At 41.4% G+C, this 22645-nt stretch overlaps 1 protein-coding gene across 1 annotated transcript; it reads right to left on the bottom strand.

The window, feature by feature from the left end:
- Positions 1 to 252: 252 nt before the first annotated feature.
- GDAP2 (ganglioside induced differentiation associated protein 2) lies at positions 253 to 22596 on the bottom strand. Its single transcript, XM_005146626.3, has 14 exons — positions 22487 to 22596; positions 20528 to 20774; positions 18937 to 19076; positions 15719 to 15872; positions 13852 to 13940; positions 11656 to 11732; positions 10485 to 10644; positions 8612 to 8762; positions 7666 to 7742; positions 6173 to 6249; positions 5114 to 5253; positions 4507 to 4561; positions 1372 to 1515; positions 253 to 524 (listed from the first exon to the last, which is right to left on the bottom strand). The coding sequence occupies exons 2-14, from the start codon at positions 20701 to 20703 to the stop codon at positions 477 to 479; spliced, it is 1488 nt and encodes a 495-aa protein (XP_005146683.1). The 5' UTR covers positions 20704 to 20774; positions 22487 to 22596; the 3' UTR covers positions 253 to 476.
- Positions 22597 to 22645: the final 49 nt, after the last annotated feature.

The raw sequence follows: 22645 nt of genomic DNA, 5'->3' as shown, positions 1-22645 counted from the left end.
ACAGATAGGGAAAGTAATCAGATGTGAAACACAGAGACCATATGATGAGCAATGTGTCAGGCTGGTGCTGTACAATATTCATAACAGACCAGCCAGAAATGGGTACTACAAATGGAGCTGGAAAATGGTAATAGTTAAACCATGATCAAGTACTTTTGATGAATGTCCTGGAAAAGGGAAAGCCTGTTCAGAAATAAATGTAACAGCTTCAAAAAAAAGCCAAAATAAAATGCATCTAGTGATCTTTAAATCAACTTTTCCATTGGATAAATATATTTGAAATAGTTGTACAGTTCACAGTGGCATAAAGTTCTCTGATTGCTTGAGTGCTTGAAAATATCTCATCAGTAAAAAAATACCAGAGCTGGGGGAGGAAAACCCTCTCTCTGAATTCTGTACATGGGGAAATGCACAGGTTTTGGCAGGCATCAGGTCATTGGATCCATGGGAAACCAGCAGCATTGCAGGACTGCAGATCACAAGTCAGGGGATGGAGGATAAGAAGAATAGTAAGGCCCATTTTCCTGCAATGAGAACAGAATGAGCAGTTGAGCAAAATCTTTCTCCAATACACCTTGGGGCAACAGGTGGTGACACAGAGGCAGAAATAAAGAGGTGCTCCTGACTTTGTCTTTCACAAGTATAGTGACTGCTGCAATTCACTCAGGAGAGGACTGTGCTGGTGATGAGGCAGAAACAGGCCTTGGTTTTGCCTCTGTTTAAAGCAAAAAGTGCAGATTAAACTTCTGACATTAAGCCAAAGCTGTGATGCAAGGATACCACAAATGCTAGCATAGCCAGTCATTCAAGACAAAGCTGCTTATATAGACACACAGCTCTGGCTACTACTTTGTAGTTACAGCACATCCTCTTCAGAATGATTTGGCCAGTGAAAGCTGTATTAATTTCACCATTTGGTTAGGGACGTGGGATGGAGAAGGGGAGAGTGCTTGTTGATAATGTGAATGAGGGAAGATGAAACACAGGTATAAGTTATTCTTTGCAACCAGAGTAAGGTATATAGCAAGTTTACAACATGAATTTTATCTTGCCCACAGGCTCTTGGTGTGTTACTTTACGATTCTTGTCTGAATGAAGGTGGCCTGCCCTTCATGCACACAGGAGCCTGCTCTATTGAAAAGGAGTCTGCTTCTTAGCCAAGCCCTCTACTTGGATTGATGTAGAAAAGAAATAAAGAAAGAAAACAGTTACTCACAGAAGAACAACCTGACACTCTAGGAACCCTCCCTTTCTTCTCCCCATTCTTAAGATGTGGAATTCAGCCCCTTTAAAGCTTTGGCAGAGCAGAACAAAAGCACAAGAATTACACTTAGGAGCAAAGACTCATGCTTGTTACACACAATCACTTACCCTGGCATCATACTCAAGGACGAAGGGAGGGAGATCTATCTGTTCTGGGGGTATGGCTGTGAATAACTGCTGGAGGCTTTCCACATAGTGGATTTTGTCCTTTAGCCCTGAGACTGTAAAGGTTGTGAAGAACCAAGCTGAGACCTGAAAATAAGACCCAACAAACCCAAATTAAAATGATGCTGTTTCAAAACATTCCAGTTCAACATAATACTCCATAGTTAGTGGTACGAAACACTATCATGGCAATAAAAAAAGCAAGGTCAGGAAGCACACACCAATGACTGCTAGCAATCACACCACATTCTCCTCCCCAGCTGCCAGTTTAAAGGTCCCTTTCTACTGTACAAGTTACAGCTATTCTGCTGGTTTCAAAACCACAGTATAGTGGCACCTTTTCACTTCCAGTTTAGCCAGCTCAGAATATGACCTATCTGACTCTTACCCAACAGCAGCATTTTCAATCTTTTGCCTTCAAGCTTTCACAGAAAAGGCAATTCAAGGGAGAGAAAACCAGAGATTTTCAGCTGTTCAAATGTCCTCTTGAAATCTTTCTGGTTTGGGTTGGCTGAGTGTGTCCTTCTGTTTTACATTTCTTCTCAAAGCCTTATCAACTTCTTCTACAAGATTTTCCTTTTAAGTACTCAGGCAGGACAAAGCCAGGAGGAGGCTGGTCTCTGCTTCCAAGGAACAAAGGATGGGACAAGAGGAAACGGCCTCAAGCTGCACCAAGGAAGGTTTAGATGGAGTTGAGGAACAATTTGTTCCCCAAAGGGTGCTCAGGCATTGGAACAGGCTGCCCAGGGCAGTGCTGGAGTCACCGTCCCTGGAAGTGTTCACAGCCAGTGTAGATGAGGCCCTTAGTGCCATGGGATAGTGGTGGCCTTGGCAGTGCTGGGGTAAGGGTTGGACTGGATGAGTTTAAAGGGCTTTTCCAACCTGGTTGATTCTACGATTCTGTTCACATTTTTGTCCCTTTTGGATGGAAACGGGACAAGGAATTTTTGTTTTGCAAGGGCCAGTGAGACACCACTGATACTTCTACTAGTTATTAACTATTCCTGTTTAGATTGACTACACAAGCTTTTACTTTTCAACTCACCTTCTCCACAATTAAACACTATATTACTTTTTGCTTATTTCTTATTTAGTCTTTTCCTGGCAGGCTGAAGGCAAATTAGAAACACCCTTCTACAGGTCACAAATGCTCATATTAGCAGCTACTCAGAGGGTCCTCCTGCTGACCCTGCTTGAGGTGGGGGCTGGACCAGATGACCTGTGGAAGTCCCTTCCAAACAACCACTGAATGGTCAAGCTTAGTAGTTGTACTTTGACTACAGTATTAAGTTAACAGAAAAGAAGCAACACCACAAGAGAAGCCTTGAGGAAAGTGGCATTTTCAAGTGAACTAAAACATTAGGTCAATAAAAACGATCTGCCTGAACACAGCATTAAAGGAAAAAGTTGATGTCTAAAAACTGTCCTGGAATAACTACGCTGCCACCTCAAAACAGAAGATTCTCATGAGAAAGGAACAACAACAAAGAGAAAAGCAGGTAAAGAATAGGACAGAACATTTAAGATTGGTTCATTATTTTAAGGGCAGAATTAGAGATTAGCAGAAAGCATGGAGACAGATTATTAATGGCATCCACATGTATAAGAAGACATCTTACGAGTGACACTGGGTGACAGTTTAATACTGTGATAAATACAGTAGAGTGAAAACCAGGGTTTAATAGAGTGAAAAATACTGTCTCAAAGTAGCATGAATTCCAAGGTGCATTACAAATGATAATCCCTGAACATTGCTGTGGATGTTTAATGTATAAAAACCTAATAGAGAATATTTTTGCAGCCATCATGAAAACTGTCAGCAGGAAAAGTGATCCCCCCTCCCCTCAGTATATGAGCCATTGGGGTTTGGCACATCTTACCTAACACAAAGGGAAGGAGTCTATCTAGAGAATTTTGATATTTTCCCCATTCTCAATAATCACAGGTTATGGAAACAGTAATAAGAGAGTAGCTATTTCCTTACTTGTAAGAGGACCCAGAACTTGAAATTAAACCAAATCCCTGTTAACGCACTGAAAGCAGAGCAAGTTACACCAGAGCAGTCAAAGTTAAAAATCTAGGCATCTGCTGAATTTTTCCTTTATTTTTCTTGTCCTGCAGTTCTGAATCTGAATAAAAGGTTATCAGAGTCACTCTGCCAAGCTAGAAAACAACAGGGTTCATGTAGCAGATGTCTTTCCCTCAAAAACCCCCATCACAACACAGATAAACTCTGTCACCAATCTCTTGTGAGTCATATCCCAAAGAGGAATTTATTAAATTCTGGGATATTTTATTACAATTGTAAGGATCCTGTGTAAAAAAAGCCACAAGTGATTTGTGACAACCTTTACACTGGCATCCAATCTGCAGAAATTGCTTTTATGACTGCTACAGAAAAACAACACAAAGATTATTCTTGATACATACAAAGATTATGAATATCTAATTTGAGCATTCAGGTATGTTTCACTTTTGAAACATTCTTGATTCACAGCTAAGTTACTCAGTTTATGAAAGCAATTTCTCTGGGTGATATTGTTTCAGACCCAGCCACCAATGCTTCCACTCAGAACATAGGCTCTGAACAGCTTTATCTGGAGAGCTCTCAGAAGGGGGGAAACTGAGGATTCACATAAAAAAGCCCCCCAAAGCTCTTTATTTATATATCAGCAGCTACAGAAACAACAAGCAGAAGTACACTAACATGAAGAGCATGAAGGAACTTGCGATAGCACTTCAAGGGTATCTTAATCTAAGGCTTTGTGGTGAAGTGTTAAGAGTTGCTGTAAGCCTAAAAAACTGCTGTTGCCTGTGCTGTGATTTCATCACAAGATTACACTTCACCAGCACAAGAGAATCAAGCTCTTCACAGATCACAAGAACATTCACACCAAAGCACGAAAAGGCAGGAGCAGTGTACAAAAAGGGACTGTGCAGTGACACATCTGATTCAGCCATTGTGTTTTATGTTAATGGCTGAACCCCCCATATACCCTCTACGTTCCTTGCGTAAGGGCTTACACGCTATGCCGCCAACACCCAAAATATACTTCTCTTTTGTACTGTTTACCTCACCTTTGAACGAAATGTTGGGTGGACAAAATACAGTGCCTTCAAGTTCCTCTTGTACCTAGTTTAGAGAAAGAAAAACATCTTTAAAAGTGACTTCTAATCTCACTTCACAACCCAACTGGCAAAACATAGATTTTTTTTTTGCTATAAGGGCAGATACTAGAAAAGTAAATGTAAAGAAACAAACAAAGCAGAATAATTATTTTTTCAGATCGACATCATAGCATGCAGTCTTCTATGTGCACAGTGAAAGTTATGGACAAATTATGATTGCCAACGTCACTCAAGCTTCTTCATTCACAACCAGCAACATGCTTAAAGTCAGGCTCCAGAAGCTCCACCTCTGGGCAGACACAAAAACAATACACCCAGTAGGCCTCTTTAACAGCTCCAAAAGGGAGATTACAAAGGACAGAACTTCCTGGTTTAACAGATTTAGGTTTTGAGAAGGAAAGAAAACCTATCTTCCTTTCTCTTGCTTTTGTCATTTAAGTCTTTGTCCCAGCAAAACTCTACTCAAAAATAAATGGGAAACCAGATACAGTGAATAACAAACATTTGCACAGCACAGAGGAAGACCAGAAAGGCTTCTTTTCCTATACACACTCACTTGGCATCAACAACATCATAGAGTTTCTTCAAGAAGTTAGAGTCTAGTTGATTGTAATCATTTGTGAGTGTGTGGAAGTACACTAGGACATATTCCTTCACGGCAATATGGTCCATGACGTGGATGAAATACAGAAGAGCCTGAGACAGAAAGAAATTAAATTTATATTTGCAAAGAACTCTTTCACAGTTACATCTTAATATGCTTTCTTTGATTCATTCTTTCACAAAACAAGAATCGTGAGGCTGGGTGGCATTATGCTTCAGCTAGAAAAGCAAGTGAATATTCCAAGTCTTCAACTTGACTGTAATAACTTACATGTCTCTTTTGTCTACCTGACCTCAGAGATGAAGATGAATTCTTGCTGTTCGCATGAAAAACTAACCTGACACTCTTCATGACTAAGCAGTTATAAAAGCAGGTCAAGCATCTTCTTGAGACAAAAAAGGAGTCTATGGTAGGCCTGTTTTTCTAAAAGTAGTCCAGTTCCTCCTTGAAAGAGGCCACCCCATCACATACAAAGCTTTATAAGGGAATACATTTTCATCTGCCTGTAAGAATAGTTTCTATTTAAGTCTTTTAAGTCTTCTACTGTGTGACAGTGTTCTCACAAGAGAATGGATATTTGGTACATGAACTCTGAATAACTCTGAAAGATACAGCAAGGCCATGAGAGGCCCGATGGAAGCTTAAGCAAGCAAGATAAGAAGAAGCTGGAATTCACTGAGTTATGAGAACTGTAGACTGTTGGCAAGCTTTCAAGGTCAAGTTCTCACACCTGTGCTTAACCAATTATATGTTAGTCACTAAGGGTCTTCAAGACATGTATTCAATCATGATATGCCAAGTCGCTGTAGCTGGGTGTAAGCAGTAGTATATAAGGAGTTAATGCTTTGCAGTGGCTTTTGGTCTGATCACATTGATCTCTGACTGAGCCCATTCAGCAGCATTCTACAGATGAAGTTTCTAATATTAACACTGAACTACTCTTATAATCAGACTCTTACATACTGAACATTCATATTCAACCTATAGAACTCTAGTTTCCCAAAGTCTTACCTTTTCCATGTCTATCAATGTTACTGGGATATTCCTTCCAACCACCACCATCACTGTGCGGCCACAGTTATCTACACCTACAAAAGAAAGAAAAATATGTCCCAAAACCTGGCATGACTGAGAGTAGTTTAGAAGTTGGTCCCTTTCAAACCAGCAACAACCAGTCACAGCTCTGAATTTTTGCAACATATCTGCTTTCCATCTTAACAACAGAGGAAATACGCTTAGAGGTACTGTTTTCACTATACCAGTAGCTATTCTGATGGAAAAAACCCCAGTTCATCACATCTTAAAACTTAAGGATTTACATTTTCTGTTGCTTGTGTACCCTGTATTTATCCAAATCTCAAATACTAACAACTAACATGGCTTTTATTAAAGAAAACCTCAAAACCAAACCAGCAAGCAAACAAAAAATCCCCACAAGAGCAGAATACAAAACCCCCACCCTTCATCTGCAGTTCTGCCACTGAAGTGAGCCTCTTCCAAGAAGCCAAGCTCTGAAATCTAATGCACAGATTCCCAGAGCACACGTTATGGACCTCCTGCAGTCCACAGAGCCTTGTCTAAGACAAACAAAAGGATTCTAAAATTGCAGCTACTGAGCAGAAGGTATCACACAGCCTGATACTTGCACCAAGATCAAGCACCTGGATTTTCAGGAGGCCAAAGGATCAGCCAAAGTGCTGAACAGACTTTCTTTGCAGCAGCACAGCTATGCTTTCAAGAGCCTGACTACTTGGCTGTTTCTTGCTGTCATGGTGCAAAGCAGCAATAAGGCGCTGGGACTATAGCAAGTTTTTATGTTTGAGTATGCTGCTACCTAAAGAATAAAAGTTAACTGAATAGTACAGGTTCCCCATCTCTGCTTCCCAGGCTGCAAGGCTCTCACAGCTATTTTCTTCCAGTGAACTCTCCATTGGATTACTGGATCTCTCCCTAATCTCCCCATCTACTGAACTCAAGGTTGCAAGATGTGCTGCCCATAGGTAGGTGGCCATTAGTACTAAGAAACACATACAGAGGAGAGCAACACATACCTAGCCTTAGAGAAATAAAGCAAGCCATTTTGTTCTGGAAATCTCTATTAAAGTTGCTTTGTTAACTGCTTATTCTGTACACTAATCACCTGAAAGCAACATTCATTTCTTTGTAGTGAAAGGGTAGAAACAGTTCTTTTGGTCTGAATTATCTCATACAGAGCACCTTATGTGTTGGCTTATTCTAACAGTACTGATTTATATCTAAAGCTACAGATAATTCAGGATATGCATGTATCTTCATATTGTTAGAGCAGAGCAGTTTGGGAGTTTACCACAAACTAGCTTTCAAAACCAATCAAGAAAGAATTCCTGCTTTACTGCAGAGATGATGCCTAGCTCTTGGCCAGGCTTCCAGCTTAATAAATGACTTATTGCATACTCATGTCCAAAGCAAATATTAGATTGCTACTTTAAGTTATCATACATCAGATATTGATACCCTGAACTTACCTGTCTGGTACAAGGCTTTCAGAGAAGCAATATCAGAGAGGTCTTCAGCTCTTGCCTGACACAGCCAGCGATTATAACTAGAAAGTTAAAAACATCTGGTCAGATCTAACCCCTCTTCAGATTAGCATTATAATTATTATTATAATTAGAATTTATTAATTATAATAGGTTTAGGGATTTTAGTGTCTCAGTTACATAGCTATTGATTTTCAGTAGGGCAATGAATATGCACCAATTAGTAACTATAGTGGTGTGGCATTTGGGTTCAAAAGATCTGAGGCTTTTTTCCATTCAAATATATCACTGTTTAAAAAAATAGGGAAAAAGTAATCTTTAAAAAGTCTAGAAGTCAAATACAAATATAGAGCAATCACTGCTCCACAGAGACTTCTCCCCTTCCCACCCTTTGAATAGTGAACAGTTTAGTGCCTCATTTGACAAAACAGGCCAAACACTATGCTTCAAGAGGACTCCAGCATGGAACTTGTTCTAAGAAAGTGATCATGCATGTTAGGATTAGCTGGAGTGGGGGGAATAGAAGCCTCAGAATTTAGTTATCTTTTTGTTTTGAAAGACTGAAGAAACCTTTTTCTATCTGCCCAGGGCCTCAGGAGCAAGTGGGTGGTATTGAAAGCAGGTGACCCCACCACAAAAAGAAGTAACAAAACAGTGACATCTTGTGGCAAAGAAATAAGGCAGCTGGTAGGCTGCACTGGATACCCCAGGGGATTCATCATTAGCTTCCTTTCCCCCTACTACTGCTCCTTCCCTTCTCCTTCTCGCTTCATGCCAGAGAGGCTACTACAGCGATCCAGGATGACACCAGACTTTATATGTATTTCTGTGCTAAAAGAATAGGCTTTACAGATAACAAAGTCATCATAAGGGTTGGTTCTCCAAACAGCTAATTAACACATAACATTCATACTGACAAGGAAATTCTCACTTCCTCTGATGCTGTTTTTGCAGTGCTGCCTCTGACAACTGCCCCTGAAGGATGAGGCGTCTCTGTTTATCAACATCTCCCTCCATGCGGGCAAAAGCATGGGAACCAATGAAAGACAAATCTGCCTCCAGACCCTCTTCATCTGAAGCATCTGCAGTAGAAACAAAGGTAGCGTAAAATGTTCAAGCTGTGTACAAGACAGCAATGCTGCTGCTGAATTGCTGTATATCTCAATGAGCCAACCCAGTCCTCATGCTACAAGCTAGCATAAAACCCCACAATGTACCATGATGTAGGCCTGATAATCACACTGACAGATTATAGCACATGACTAGTAACTACAGACTCCCTTAACATGCTGGTTTGCCTGGACAAGTCTTAGTCATCAGCCTGTAACAAGGGGTTAATGGTAAACTCTTAAAAAACACCACCTGGAAAGAGTGATGGTTTTTACAGCTGTCTCACTTGTCACAGCAGGAAAAATAAGAGTGCAAAAGGACAGAGATGCTGCAGCTTTACTCAGCTTGAGAAGCTGTACTTTAGAAAGGGCTCACTCTTTGTATCGACACTGCTGTAGAGCTGGCAGTGAACTGCGTTTAGATATTTTTATTGTATTGCTTACAACATGATTGGGTGATGAAATACAATAGTACAGGACAGGCTCACTTGCCGGTGACTATACCAGAATGCTTCACTGAACTTAATGCTATCAAGGAATATTGGCTAAGGTTTCTAGCACTACCTCTGGGCAACCACAATGGGAATCAAGTACCCCAGTTTTTATTGTGACATGCTATAGTAGAAATGGGACAAAAGTGCAGGATTCTGCTGTACCCATTCACTCCTACAGACGCAAACCCAGTAATTTCACAAATTATTAGCTAGTGGTTGAATGCCTAAGACTGAACAGCCACAGCTGCAAATACTGTTCTAAACAGCATTTTGGATGGGGGTGTGTGTATTACTGGAGTCTGATCAGCAGGAGTAGGTACATCAGATATCAAACTGAACAGGAAAATTGTCTGATCCTCATTGCATAGTCAGCCTTATCCCAACCAGCTATGCAAAAGTAGAAAACCTTTGAAATCCACTCCAAGTTATCTGCTTTTGATGGTTTCAGACTTCTGAAGAAGTGCAAAACTCTGACAGCACTGCTTAATAAATCAGGCAGTGTGTGCCAACTGTGCCCATTTATATATTTTTTTGCCATACATCTCACTTCCTCAACCCTGACGTCCAGGCAACCACTTTACAAACAGACTTCTTTGGCAACCTCCTTACAGACTTCTTTCACTGAGCTTTTACAGCCATTTCCCAAAAACTGATCTTCGGGTTGATCTTGTTCCATCTTTTAGGGAGCTTCTGCTATTTTTCATTGAGCATCTGCTAGTTTGATACACATGAATATGATGCATATTCAACAGTATCTTATAATTTGAGACAACATTTGCTAATATGTAAGCAACACTTTGCTAATATAGAAGCTAGACCATTAACAGTAATGCCTTTTTAAGTTAGAGGCTGCACAAGATTCTGCAAAGAAAGTCTCCAAAAGTCCTAATCATCTTGTAGAAAATTCGCAAAGGGAATGAAAACTTAACTATCCAGGCTCTCTCCCAAGAGAGCAAACAGAACAACAGCTCAAACACATCCTCTAACCGCATCACTCTACACAACAAGGCAGAAAGCAGAAGTTACTGCTGTGGAACACATGAAACCAACAAGACAGCTTGACAACTGCCTTCATTATAGCCTGCCTTAAGTGAGGTGAGTCAAGGTAGGAAAACATCTCTCTGTTTCCTATGTGCCTTTCCTGGTTTCCCACTGATTTTCACACAGAGATACTTATTCCAATGTTCAGTTAAGAACTCACCATCTGGAACACCTGGCTTTTCAGTAATCCTGATCTGCCGCTCTGGTACTACAGGCTCCCCTTCTGCATTGCCAATATCTGCAGGGAGGTAAGGCAAGGATTGTATCTCTTCTTCCAATGATCTTGGAAAATACAGAGGCAGCAACTTCTGGTAAGTGGCCTACAAATAAGAAAAATGCGTGAAGGGTCTATCACGCATCCTTGCTCTTCAGTTAAGTAACTGCTGAGGGGTCTTCCCAGCAGTTTGCTGGCAGAGTACTACTTCCCTCAATAGCTGAATTTCTTTGGTCACAGTAGCAAATGACCTTAAGAGGAAACTACTTTAACCTGCATGAACTCAGGAGATCGCAGATACTTTAGCTTTGTAATGAAGTTGCAACATGCATGGATGACAGACTTCAGTGAAGGCTGCTTATATTTAAGTGCACCATTACAGAGATTACATTTAGGAATCTGGTGAGGAAAAAGAAAAAGCCACCACCGATCAAGAGGAACTCTCCCCATATGGATGAAAATAGTGGAAATCTCTATTAACAATGTAGTACTTCATGTGTTCTCCTCCCATTGATTAGGAGTTTTAGAATCCCCAACAAATGAGTTATTTTCCTCATTCAGATGCCACAGAACCTACATGACAGCATGGGTGTTCTGCCCCAGGACCGTCCTTAGCAAGTCCAAGGTACAAGAAAAGTCAATATTCAAACTGCCAGCCTCTGTCTGGACACAGATAATTCCATGTCCAGCTTGTTATTTCAACAAACCAGAAAGCAAGGTATTTGTAGATGATGTGTGGGCATGCTAAACTGGTTCTTTTTAAGCACAAGGGAAGCAGCACTGTATAAGGAGGAAATTTTGAATGAGGAATTTCCTTTCTGGCTGGCTGATGCCATCCAGCACAATTGCATTGCTATAACCTCTAGTATTGGTTTCCTGTTCATGGAAGCCAGAAGTGGAAAGATTGTGAACATGACCATAGTGACTGCTACAAAAGCATAAGCAGTACTGGGAAAGATGCTATGCTAGTAGGAGGCAGAAGGACCCTGTGGGACCAAAAGCCTGTGTAATCTGAAGGAGAAATCCGAATCCAGCTCTACAGTGCAGGAGTTAATACTGCTGCAGAGAAGACTGAACATGCCCATGAGTTTTGGTGGAATGAATGTCAAGGAGATACCTCTTCAAGCTCAGAGACTGCAAACACCACCTTCTCCAGAGTTTCTCCATGAATTTCCAGGAACCTTCTAACTGTGCCTGCAAGCAAGAAGATTAAATGTAGTCAACAAAACAGGAGACATTTATGTACATGACTGTAAGCAAGGAAGTCAGAGTGCAGAACAGACACACATCGCTCTCATACAAAACAGCTCCACAGGCTGTACACAAGTGTGGATTAAGTGGCAGTTTAGCACACCAAATGGGCTATTTGCCACCTCTATACTCTCCTGTTGCTCACTTTAGTGATGGGTACAAAAAGAGAAGAAGTCCCTCTCTGATTTTAGCTTACAAGGTATTCCACAGTCTGTGGAATGTGATTCTATGGCCTGCAAAATAAAGCCAAGTCCACCCTTTACAGAGACCTGTGCAAATTGCCAAACCCAGACACTCCTAGAACAAGTCATCATGCCTAAAGTTACCAGGAAAGCAAGATTATAAACAAGCTGCAGGAGAGCTGGTACAAGACATTCAGCCACACAAAAACCCAGGGGTCAGCTATGCCCAAGAGGCATCTAAAAATTATATTTGTAAATCATGAGAGAGTTTATTTCCTCTATTACTTTTCTGGAACTCCACCAAAGCTTTGGTATAAACCAGGGACGCAGTCAAGTTCCTAAGCATTTGCAGCTGAGGGGAAAAAAGGTTTTGTAACCAAGCTCCCAGCCAGACATATCCTTGTACAGATGAGGTCCTTGAGCTATAATAATCTTGACACATCAGGATTTTCAAGTGCTTTCCTGTCAGACTGCCAAGAGAGACAGCGTCCAAACAAATAGGTTGGCCTGGCAGTATTTTATTAAGTACTATATAGCCCTACAGAGACACCAGAAGAGAGCAATAAAAGAGCCTACTCTACAGAGAATACATTAGTGTGGGGGGGCAGGCAGGGGGGAAAGCAGCTATTTCCAAATACTTCCTGTGCAGAAATTTATGCAATCGGGTTGACCTGGGCTACTTTACAGGACAAATGTAGCTGTGCAGTTCCAGAGCAAACAGTGTCCTGAACCCATGTGAGCATATGTATTCAGATGTCTCACACAACAGGCAGATAGAGCACACAACAGACTAATCTGTTTCTCCAGTATCAGCACCTCTGCTGAACAGAGGGTAGGAAAGACTTCGCCAGTCAGCTTGCACAGCAAGAGGAAAACCCACCCCTCCCATCTGCAACAACTTCCCTATTGTGCTGGTGTACCATGCAGGAAAGTCCAGGGACTGGGTGGTGGTGGTGGAAAGCAAACAGGACCAGGATAATAAAGTCAGAAAAGGGGAAAGTAAGAATGACATAAGTATATAATTTCTTCTCTGAGCTCTTTACTAGAACTATTTTCAGCCTAGGAAATGTTCTGATTTGTTTTTAACAGCCTTCATTTTTTAATATAGTTTCCTCTCGAAAGCAAATTTGAGAACTGTTAGCTTATATAATGCTTCTGGTAAGAAATCTTATAAAAAACCTGCAAGCATAAGAACAATTGCCCCTTGTTTGTTCTGAACCTGATTCATACTAGCATTGTCTAAAGGTTCTTATCTTGGGAGACAGTAAACAGCTGACTCCTATTCACCACTTCTACGCCACTCATAAGTTCCTCTATTACACTCCCTTCAAGTTCAGCATATTCCAGCCTGAAAAAGACTTCTGATTACTTAGCTATTTCTTGCCTTTTCCTATTCCTGTTGACCTCCTCAACTTTCACTTCTGCTATATTCTTTCTGAACGTGCAGCTTTAAAGGGTGGACAAAACAGAGATTTATAAACATTCTTAATTTTGTTATATCTTACCCAGTTTGCTGTTTTGAACTCCACTGAGCTGGTGTGTTCATGGAACTATTATAATCTCAAGATTTTGCTCTGTAGAATTAGCCCATCATTTTGTATGTGAAGGCATCTTTTCCAGGTTATTAATTAATATATTGAAGACTATGAGTTCTAGCACAGATTCTCATGGATATTTACTGATGATATCTCTGAGAAAGGATCATTTGCTTTTACCCTCCATTTCTTGATCAATCATGGAAGGCCTTTTCTTTTTTACAGCCTCTAACAAACTACAGCCCCCTAAAAACATGGTTTCCCCATATCAACAGGAACCTGTCAGAGGTAAGTGATCTGCAGAATACTGCCATCCAAGTTTGCATTACTTTCCAACAAACTTACGCAGAGCTATGTGGGTTGCATCCTCCAAGGGGTAGCATCTTTTCAGAGAGTTAATGACACAAAATCCTATGGAGCACATTGCCTGTTCCCTGAAATCCAGAAAAGAAGGCAAACAAATGAATAGACAGTCAGAAGAGAAAGCATGTCTGGTGGTACAGTAGCTAACACCAGTACTTTTTATCCTCTGCAGCAATCCTCTGCAGGTTTTTGCAGAAGGATTCTTCCCTGGCAAGATGTATATATACCACCATTGAGCAGAGGAGGAGGGAACCATTAATGATTCCCCAGTTTCCTCTTGTGTTTGTATTTAGATTTCTCCTTCCACCTCAGCTACATTGTTCCTGCAGTTTTCCATATCCTGAATGAAGTTCTTGCCTCAAGCTCTCTGCAATCCTTTGCAAAACACAATCCTTCCAGCACAGGAGTGGCAGTGAGGAGAAGAAGGGGAAAAGAAGGTGCTCTTTATTGCAAACATTCTCCCATTCTTCCACCTGACCTACCACTTGTTTTGTTAAAGGTCTAGACACAGTTCAAGGTGGCTTACTCAGTACTAGGTTTTACTAGATTAGAATACTAGATTAGAAAATCACTGGCATGGAAGTAACACATACTTTAAGATCAGTAAGATGCTTCCACCAGAAAAGTAAATTAGAGGTGTTACTAACACTCATCAGAGAATATGAGCAAGCTCAGAGCTGGTAGACAATTTCACAAGCAACAGAATTTACTCCAGAGAATAGAATGACCAAAAGAATTCAGTAAGCAGAATTACCAGAAACTTTGGACCATTAATAATATGTTTCAATCCAGGCCTGACTTTGCTTGTTACTTCTGAGGCAGAACAGAACTGGCACATACTAGAAACCTTAGCTGTAATCTGGATTATGAAATGATTACTATTGTACTGTAACACATGGGGTAGATTTGAAAGAACTGATCTTCCCAACCTTAAGAAACTGTTAAGTATGTTTTCTGACACTGCTCTTGTTCAGGTATTTTTTTGTAACTGCTACCATTACAGCAGCTATCACAGGAAAAAAACAGAACACAGGACAGCACAGTTAAACAGAAAGAAAAAGACCCATTAGCTAAGAGGAAGTAGAAAACACCACAGATGAAACAGGAAAAGCTAAAATCCCCACGAACTGTAGTGACAGAACAAAGGGTAACAGGTTAAAACTTAAACAGGGGAAGTTTAGATTGGATATAAGGAAGAAGTTCTTTATGGTAAGGGTGGTGAGGTGCTGGAATGAGTTACCCAGGGAAGCTGTGAATGCTCCATCCCTGGTGGTGTTCAAGGCTACGTTGGACAGAGCCTTGGGTGGCATGGTTTAGTGTGAGGTGTCCCTGCCCATAGCAGGGGGCTGGAACTAGATGATCTTAAATTCTCCTTTCCAGCCCTAACTATTCTATGATTCTATGATTCAGAAATAAACTTGCACCCTGACTCAGAGTTTTAGATGGCTGATGAACAGAGGTGGAAAGGCCAAATATATGAACTGATACAGCAGTCAGATCTGCCTATGGGTCTATCCATGTGACTGCACAGACACATGAAGTTCCTGCTTGAGAAAGCTCATTTAAAGCTTTTCACAGCATGAAACCCAGCACACTTAACCAATGCTGCCTCTCCTCAGAGTAACTGACTGCTACACAGCTCTAAGTATGCTGTTTCAGGATCTGAACCAGCCCAGATCTCTCTGCACATTCTGACAGAAGGCATGAAGTATACCATGAAGACACTAATGTTCTCATGTCCTTAATCCAATCCAGTATGTAGAAGACATTCAGAGACATTTGGCCTCTGTGCAGACCTGAGTAACTAGAATAGATGTGCAAACCCTCCTGGAAGTTGTTGTGTGCTTACCTGGCAAGCTGCAGGACATTCCGGTAGCAGCTGTATAGAGAGCTCTCGGCTGCTGTGCGATACCGGCTTTTGTATTTGGGTCCCACTGTGTGAATGATAAAACGTGCAGCCAAATTAAAGCCTTTGGTGAGTTTAGCCTCGCCTGTCCTGCACCCTGAAACAAATAAACACAAGGATAAATGCCAACATCATAATAACAAAGCTAGAAGCATTCAAGCCCTTGCCTTCCTCCAGAGTCGGACAGCTCCACATATTGGTCAGTGTTTTAGACATTGAATACTAAGGACAGCATTCTACCTTGTATCAGCTGCTTAGTATCACCTAGTCAGGTTGAGGTGGCAAGAGCTGTATTCATTCCCCTCAATTTCAAAACTATGCAAAGCCATTAATATAATAGACCAAGCACTTGTTCCATCTAGGCTTCCAGTACAAGGTAGCTTGCTTTGTTTTGCAAGTTTCTTCATGTCCACAAGGCAGAAGAATGATTCTTAAGGAGATCATACTTTCTTGACAGACTAGTCTCCAGGCAAGGAAGTTCAAGCCGCACATTTAATTGTTCCATTCACAGCACCCTCCAGTTATATACTCTAGGATCATTTACTGCATGTGGTTTTGACTGCTCTTTGGCTATCCCCTGAAAGTTACTCATACTTAATTCCTGTAATTTTTCACAAGGGAACCTGTTTGTCAGAACTCCTGATGACATCCACAGCCCCCTCTCCTTCCCTCAGTGTGTCAGTACATTTTTGACAATGAAACATCCAATAACAGCTATGTTTTTTTTTCTATCTGTTTTTGAAGTCTGCTTTTATTTTGGCACCTGGAAGAAAAGCCTACTAACTCTCCCCTTCCTCACCCAAATCTAGTCCACTTCAGTTGTGGACAGCTGGAGAAGTACTTTGCTATCTTCAAAGACAAGTATTTTCCACCATCTTCCTTCTGCTTGTATAGCTGCACTTCAGTCTCTGATCTGACTGAAAATTAGTATTTTCACTGGATCAGCTTTTAACCTGATTTTATAGGTTAAGGTGCTAGTGCTCATGAAAAGGAATGAGATGTGAACAAGTGGCTGTGACCACCTTTCTGGCAGCAGCACTGCAGTAGCTTGGCTTAAATCAATCATGAAGGTGTCCACTGAACAGGAGTGCTCACCTCCCTCACTCCACTCTGTTCTTTGTGATACTCAGGCAGGCTATCAGTGTGTATATGAAAGCGTATTTTATGGCAAGAGACATTCCAGGTTGAAAATCTCTCTTACTCAAAGCTTTAAGCATGACTTCTTAATGGCAATAACATGCTGCTTTTAACCCAGCATCTTGTAAACTTTATGATCCAATAAATCACATTGTTAGCTGCTATAGATCTCCACCTTCTGGTCTTATCATAACAGCATACTAATACTAAGAATCTTCTTCTGCACATCCTCCAAGATGTATCAGCTCAAGGGAGCAACTAAATGAGCACCATATGGAAAAAGTAGAAGATAAACCTGAAATACTCAATACATCATCTGTGGTCCATCCAAGTCACACAACTTGAAAAGAGCAAGCAAAGGCCTGCTGGAAAAAGTGACTTATGAGAAAAAATGAAGCAAATTTGACTGAGATAGAGTTGTGAATTCAGTAGGGAAACTAATAAATTCAGACAACCAGATGTACCATTGATAATCTCTAACTAGACTTACATACGCTTAGTACATCCCAATGCCTTCTGCCTGGAGATCTCTACAAAATTTATAAAACTAAAATGAACAGCAAGTATTATTCCTCTTTTAAGGTATAAGGTGAGGTGAGCTAGTAGAAAAAGCTGCACAGATCAAGGTCTGTGGCAAAATAATCAACAAAGTCAGTATCTTTTTTATCTGATGAGATTGAAACATTAGAATGACTTCTCTTCAAGTTTAAAATGGAAAGTCTGAATCCCCTCTATAAAGTGTGCAATGGGAAAAAGTCTTGCTAGAGTTGGAAGATTACTGTGTGTTGCTGTTACAGAACATCCTTATTAGACTGCAACAAGTATGTGTTGATAGGCACACATATATCAACAGCACTTCATTGGCAAGCCTGGCCCCTTGGCTGTAGTATTTCTGTGTTAATCAAAACTACATACTATTCCCAGGAATGCACAGGTTAGCTAAGCCTCAAAGAAAGCACAGACCTTTGAAAGGTCAGCACATCACACACTTTAATATCATGATTTTTCTTGGAGTCTATGAAACATGAATATATATCAAGCAGTAGGAATAAAGCAGGAGAGCATGAACTGAAAATCACCACTGCACCCATTTTACTGGGTGCACCCGTTTTTTGCTTTAGAGCAGAGACCACACATTTCCACTTCTTCAACAAAAACATTCTCCTATGAAAAAAGATCAAGGTTAAATGGGAAATAATGCAGAAAGGAGGTAGAGGTGACAAAAGAATCAAACTAATTTCTGAACTACAGAACTTTTGAACTTCCACTTCCACTGTTGTGACAAACACACGAAGGGTATACAAAAGCCAAAGCTGTAACCCAGCCTGTCTTTCCTCCCTTGTGCAACACACCAGTGGAGTGTCACAGAATTGATTTCCAAAAAGATCTTGTCACAGGATTAAAATGAAGCTATCATGTATAGGGAGTCATGAACCTGCAGAATGCATTACAGAGTTCAGTGCCTTCACAGGGGTGGAGGATGCAAAACTTCATGGTAAAAATTTAGGAAGCTAAGCCAGCTTTCACAAATAACTCCATCCAGAGCTGACAGATCTCAAACTTTAAGGATGCTTTGAACTCCTGCCCCTCTCTTCCTACCTCACAGAGCACACAAGAGACCCAAGTTTATTTTAGAAGAACTCTGGCATACATAGCAGGGTCCTAACTATTCTGTAACACCTGCTGTATTTTAACAGTTGTTTCCATCAAAGGACAAACTGACTTTTCCCTCCCCTATGAAATGGTTACTTTTTCTTCTTGCTTTACTTCCAGGTTACTCACGAAAAGCAAGCTAAATCAGCAAAACACAATTTTCATTAAAACTAGAGAATGTCTATTCAATTGAACAGCAAAAAGAGTCTAGATTGCATATGTTTCCTCCATTCAGTTCTCATTAACACCAGACGTTGGGGGGGAAAGGGGAAACCACTATAACCTGATTTCATTTTATGCCCAAATCCTGATGCTTTGTACTATGCAAGGACAACGGATTCAATATGATACAAATGTCTTCAGTTACTTACCTTTGAGCTTCTGGAGTTCATCCCTCAGGTCAGGCCCAGCATGCATGAATATACTTTCAGATACTGGATTTTTATCGGTGAGAGACTCATTACTGGTATTTACTATGGCTGTGCAGTTCAACAACGCTACATCGCCTTTCCTGAGGAAATAAGGGAACAGTTTATTGCAGGCCAAATGTAAGATTAAGCAGGATATTCTCAAATAAGTGCTAACAAGCACGGAAATGCCAAGTTAAAGGAAAAGCATTAATAATGCTCCAATGCCTACAGAGTGTAGAAGACCCCGACATGCAGAATCATCCTTTACTGATGAATACTGCATGCACCCATCTCACAGAAGCAACAGTAACTTATTTATGTAGAAAAAACTGTGTTTTAGTGGTACATATGGCAGCTTAGCTAGCAGAATATGCAAAGCAGCATGTTAAACTGATGAAGTGTAATATGTTCCACAAAAACCCAAGTATTCACACTTGGAGAGGACAGTCCTTGTGAGATGCAACTTTCAAAACTCCAATGGTTTTTTGCATGTACTTTCTTCAGCTTGCACACACACTATTGAGGGCACCAGAGCTCCTGCTCTTCCTCAGACCACTAAGGATCTAGAACGACACTGCAGCTAGACAAGTTTTCATTGCTTTTGTTCCAAAACTGTGACCTTGCAATTTGATCATGTTTATTCTGCTGTTCAAGGATCAAACATGCAAAAGATAAACAAAGCAGAGATGTGTGAGACAATGGAGTAGCAGAACTCTGACCTGCTTTCTGTCACAGCAGCAGCCATGAGGGATTTTGGGATCAAAGAGCACAGGAAGGGAAATAAAGATTCCCACATGCAGGGAGATATTCAAATAACTGTTGAAATTGCACACATTTATTACACCTAAGCCCTTAATCAGGTTCAAGAAATCCATTTCATGGCATGTATTAACCAGAAATGGGTTCAGGCTGATTCCTGAATATACATCCCTGAGAAATCCTTCTCTCTTCACACTGATTAACAGAATTGCTCTTCTACAGAGCAAGTTCAGGCACCTGAGTTAAAGGAAAGAAAAAATGATGGAGCAAGTTCACCTCAGCACACTGTACTTTACCAATTGATTTTGGCAGAAAATCATGAAAACAGAACACACAATGGAGTGAGGGGAGGGTAGGGGGAAGAGCCCAAAGCAAGCCACAAGAACCACATGAAAGAGAGGTACTGATCTAACCCAGAAAATTGAAGGTAGAATAAAGCCAACAACAAAAATCTATCAGACAGCAAGAGTATTTTTAGAAAGTTTAAAAAAACAGTATCAAAATGCCCAATTCTGTTTTGGTATTAATCTTGCAGTGTGACAGCAGTAAGTACACTTCCAGTCTGCTGCATCAAGGAATGATTATGAACATGCAATTTATAACCCATGGTGGAGCAAAATCTCAGATTTGCAGATTTACAGTGAAGATTCTTTTCTTCCCAGATCAGTAATGTTTTATTCAAGAAAAGAAGGTTTAAAGCTTTATTCTATAGCAGCGATTGTTATATAAGGCAATAAGATCATGCAATAAATGGAGAATTATGGCAAACACACCAGAAGCACATGGAACTTACCATAAAATTATTTTTGCATTGATGTCTTTCCTGTATGGAAAAGGTGACCTAATATCAACTTGAGCTTTCTCAATAGGATTTTGGTGAGAGTCCAGCTGCTTAGCCTCATAGGCATCAGTCCAGCCTGGCAGACTGTCAACATCCACAAACTGGGAAGGAGCACCCAGGGGATCCATGGAATGGAAACAACAACTCCTTTCCTCTGCTAACTTTTCACACTCCAATTCTCACTGGAGTCTTCCAGGTGCTTTAAAGGAAGAAAATCAAATCACATCAGCAAACAGTCCACTAAAGGTAATTCCTGTGGAGCCAGACCTTTCCCAAGGCTGCGGTGCAATTACAGCTAGCAGAATACAGAAACAGTTTTCCCACCCGACTGCTCCCTATCTGGTTTATTATCTGTTCTCAAAAAGGCAACGCAAATACTTGCAGTAAGACAAACCTTTTCCAGTAGTGCAAGATGAAAACACATTCTCTAATCAATTGGTCCAACTGGCTTATGGTCTTGTGTTTTGAAAACTCTGAAAACACATATTCAAGTGCAGAAAGGACCTCAGCCTTTCTGAAAATTATGATTTCTTTATATAAAGAAAAAACCAGATCTGTAGCAGGGTTATGTATAATCCATCCCTTCAGATTTCAGGCTAGCCCTGAGTCATACTTAAAAGAAACCAATCAACCAAAGAACCTCAAAAGAACACACACAACCTCCCAAACCACCACTACCCCAAAAAACCCTAAATGCAAAGAACTGCCTTGCAAACAAAGCAATGAAAACCTCATCCCTTCCTCCCCCCAAATCATACAGCTCTCACAGGTCAGTGATTCTGAAACACTGCAAATAAGGCTTACAATTACATAGATCTTACAGGCACGGTCTTAGGGACAAAACCCCTTCACTCAACTAGGTTTTGCAAGAATGAGAGGAATGCTGTAGATATGAAAGCTGGCCCAATGAACTTGCAGGCTCAACTGTAACATCTGACCTTTTTAAAGTCAGGGACAATACCGGTTGCTGGATTAAGACTCACTCACCAAAACACACTATTCAATTGCTAGGACATAACACCTAAGTTACTATGTTTTCACTGTAACTCCTAATCTATCCTAGTGAATTAAGCCAGCACAAACATACTTGCATTAATAACTTCAGTTTGCCACATACACACCTGCTACTTAACCTTTTCACAGGTTCATAATTAAAAACATCCACAAAGGATGATTCTAAAATATGAATTATGAAATACATTCACTAGCTATGGAAAAACACCCTTAATGACCAAACGTCCAACCCCAAACTGAGGCATAATAAAGGCTGCCTCTAGGACAAAGATAGCCATAAGTTCAAGGCCAGGTTGGATGGGGCTTAGAACAGCCTGCTCTAGTGGAAGGTGTCCCTGCATTTGGCAGGGGGCTGGAGCTGGATGAGCTTTTAAGTCCCTTCAACCCAAACCATTTAATGAATCTAGGATGAGCATCTAAATGATTTATTTTGCCACGAAAAGTGGGAAGAAAGGCAATGAGCAGGAATGTAAGAGCACTTGGCCTGGCTCCAACCAAAAGCGCATCTTTAACAGCGTCTTCCCCTCTGATGACCAGACGAAAATAGGGGCCCCAAAAGGAGATAAGCGGCAGGCACAAGAAGAGGTGCGCACATCAACCCCTCCTGGATGCTCCCCTACGCCCGTCGCCCGGGGCCTCCAGCGGCAGAGCCGAACCCTGCGGGGGTGACAGGCTGGGTAAGCGGAACGAAGCACTGCGAGCGGCATCCAGCGCCCAAGAGCACCCTTATCCGGAGGACTGAGCTGCTCTCCCTCCTCCTCCCCAGCACCCGACAAGGGCAGCAGTAACCTGCCCCGCCAGGGGCCGAGCCGGTGAGCGGACAGCAGCTTCCTCCCGCCCCGGCTCGGTTCAGACCCGTTCCGGTCCCACCCGGCCCTACCACCGGCCACAACTCACAGGCAAGCCGCGCCGCTGCCAGCCCCACCCGGCCGCACGGTCCCGGTCGGCGCCGGCTCGGCGACATCACCCAGAAATGCGCAGCAGCCGCCGCACGCTTCCGCTTCCGGGAGGAGCCATTCACCCCACGCCCGGTTCCGGGCACTTCCGGGGCGGGCT

The sequence above is a fragment of the Melopsittacus undulatus genome, chromosome 2 (assembly GCF_012275295.1).
Source record: "Melopsittacus undulatus isolate bMelUnd1 chromosome 2, bMelUnd1.mat.Z, whole genome shotgun sequence".
NCBI classification, from domain to species: Eukaryota; Metazoa; Chordata; class Aves; order Psittaciformes; family Psittaculidae; genus Melopsittacus; species Melopsittacus undulatus.
Note: the sequence above shows the minus strand (reverse complement) of the source record. Positions and strands in the feature narration are given on the sequence as shown.

Excerpts from the sequence above, each read along its gene's own strand:
- GDAP2 (XM_005146626.3), bottom strand. The coding sequence starts at position 20,703 with ATGGATCCCCTGGGTGCTCCTTCCCAGTTTGTGGATGTTGACAGTCTG. Across the intron at positions 13,941-15,718 it reads AATGTCCTGCAGCTTGCCAG|GGAACAGGCAATGTGCTCCA; the intron begins GTAAGCACACAA and ends TCTGGATTTCAG. Across the intron at positions 10,645-11,655 it reads CAGTCTCTGAGCTTGAAGAG|GCCACTTACCAGAAGTTGCT; the intron begins GTATCTCCTTGA and ends TCTTATTTGTAG.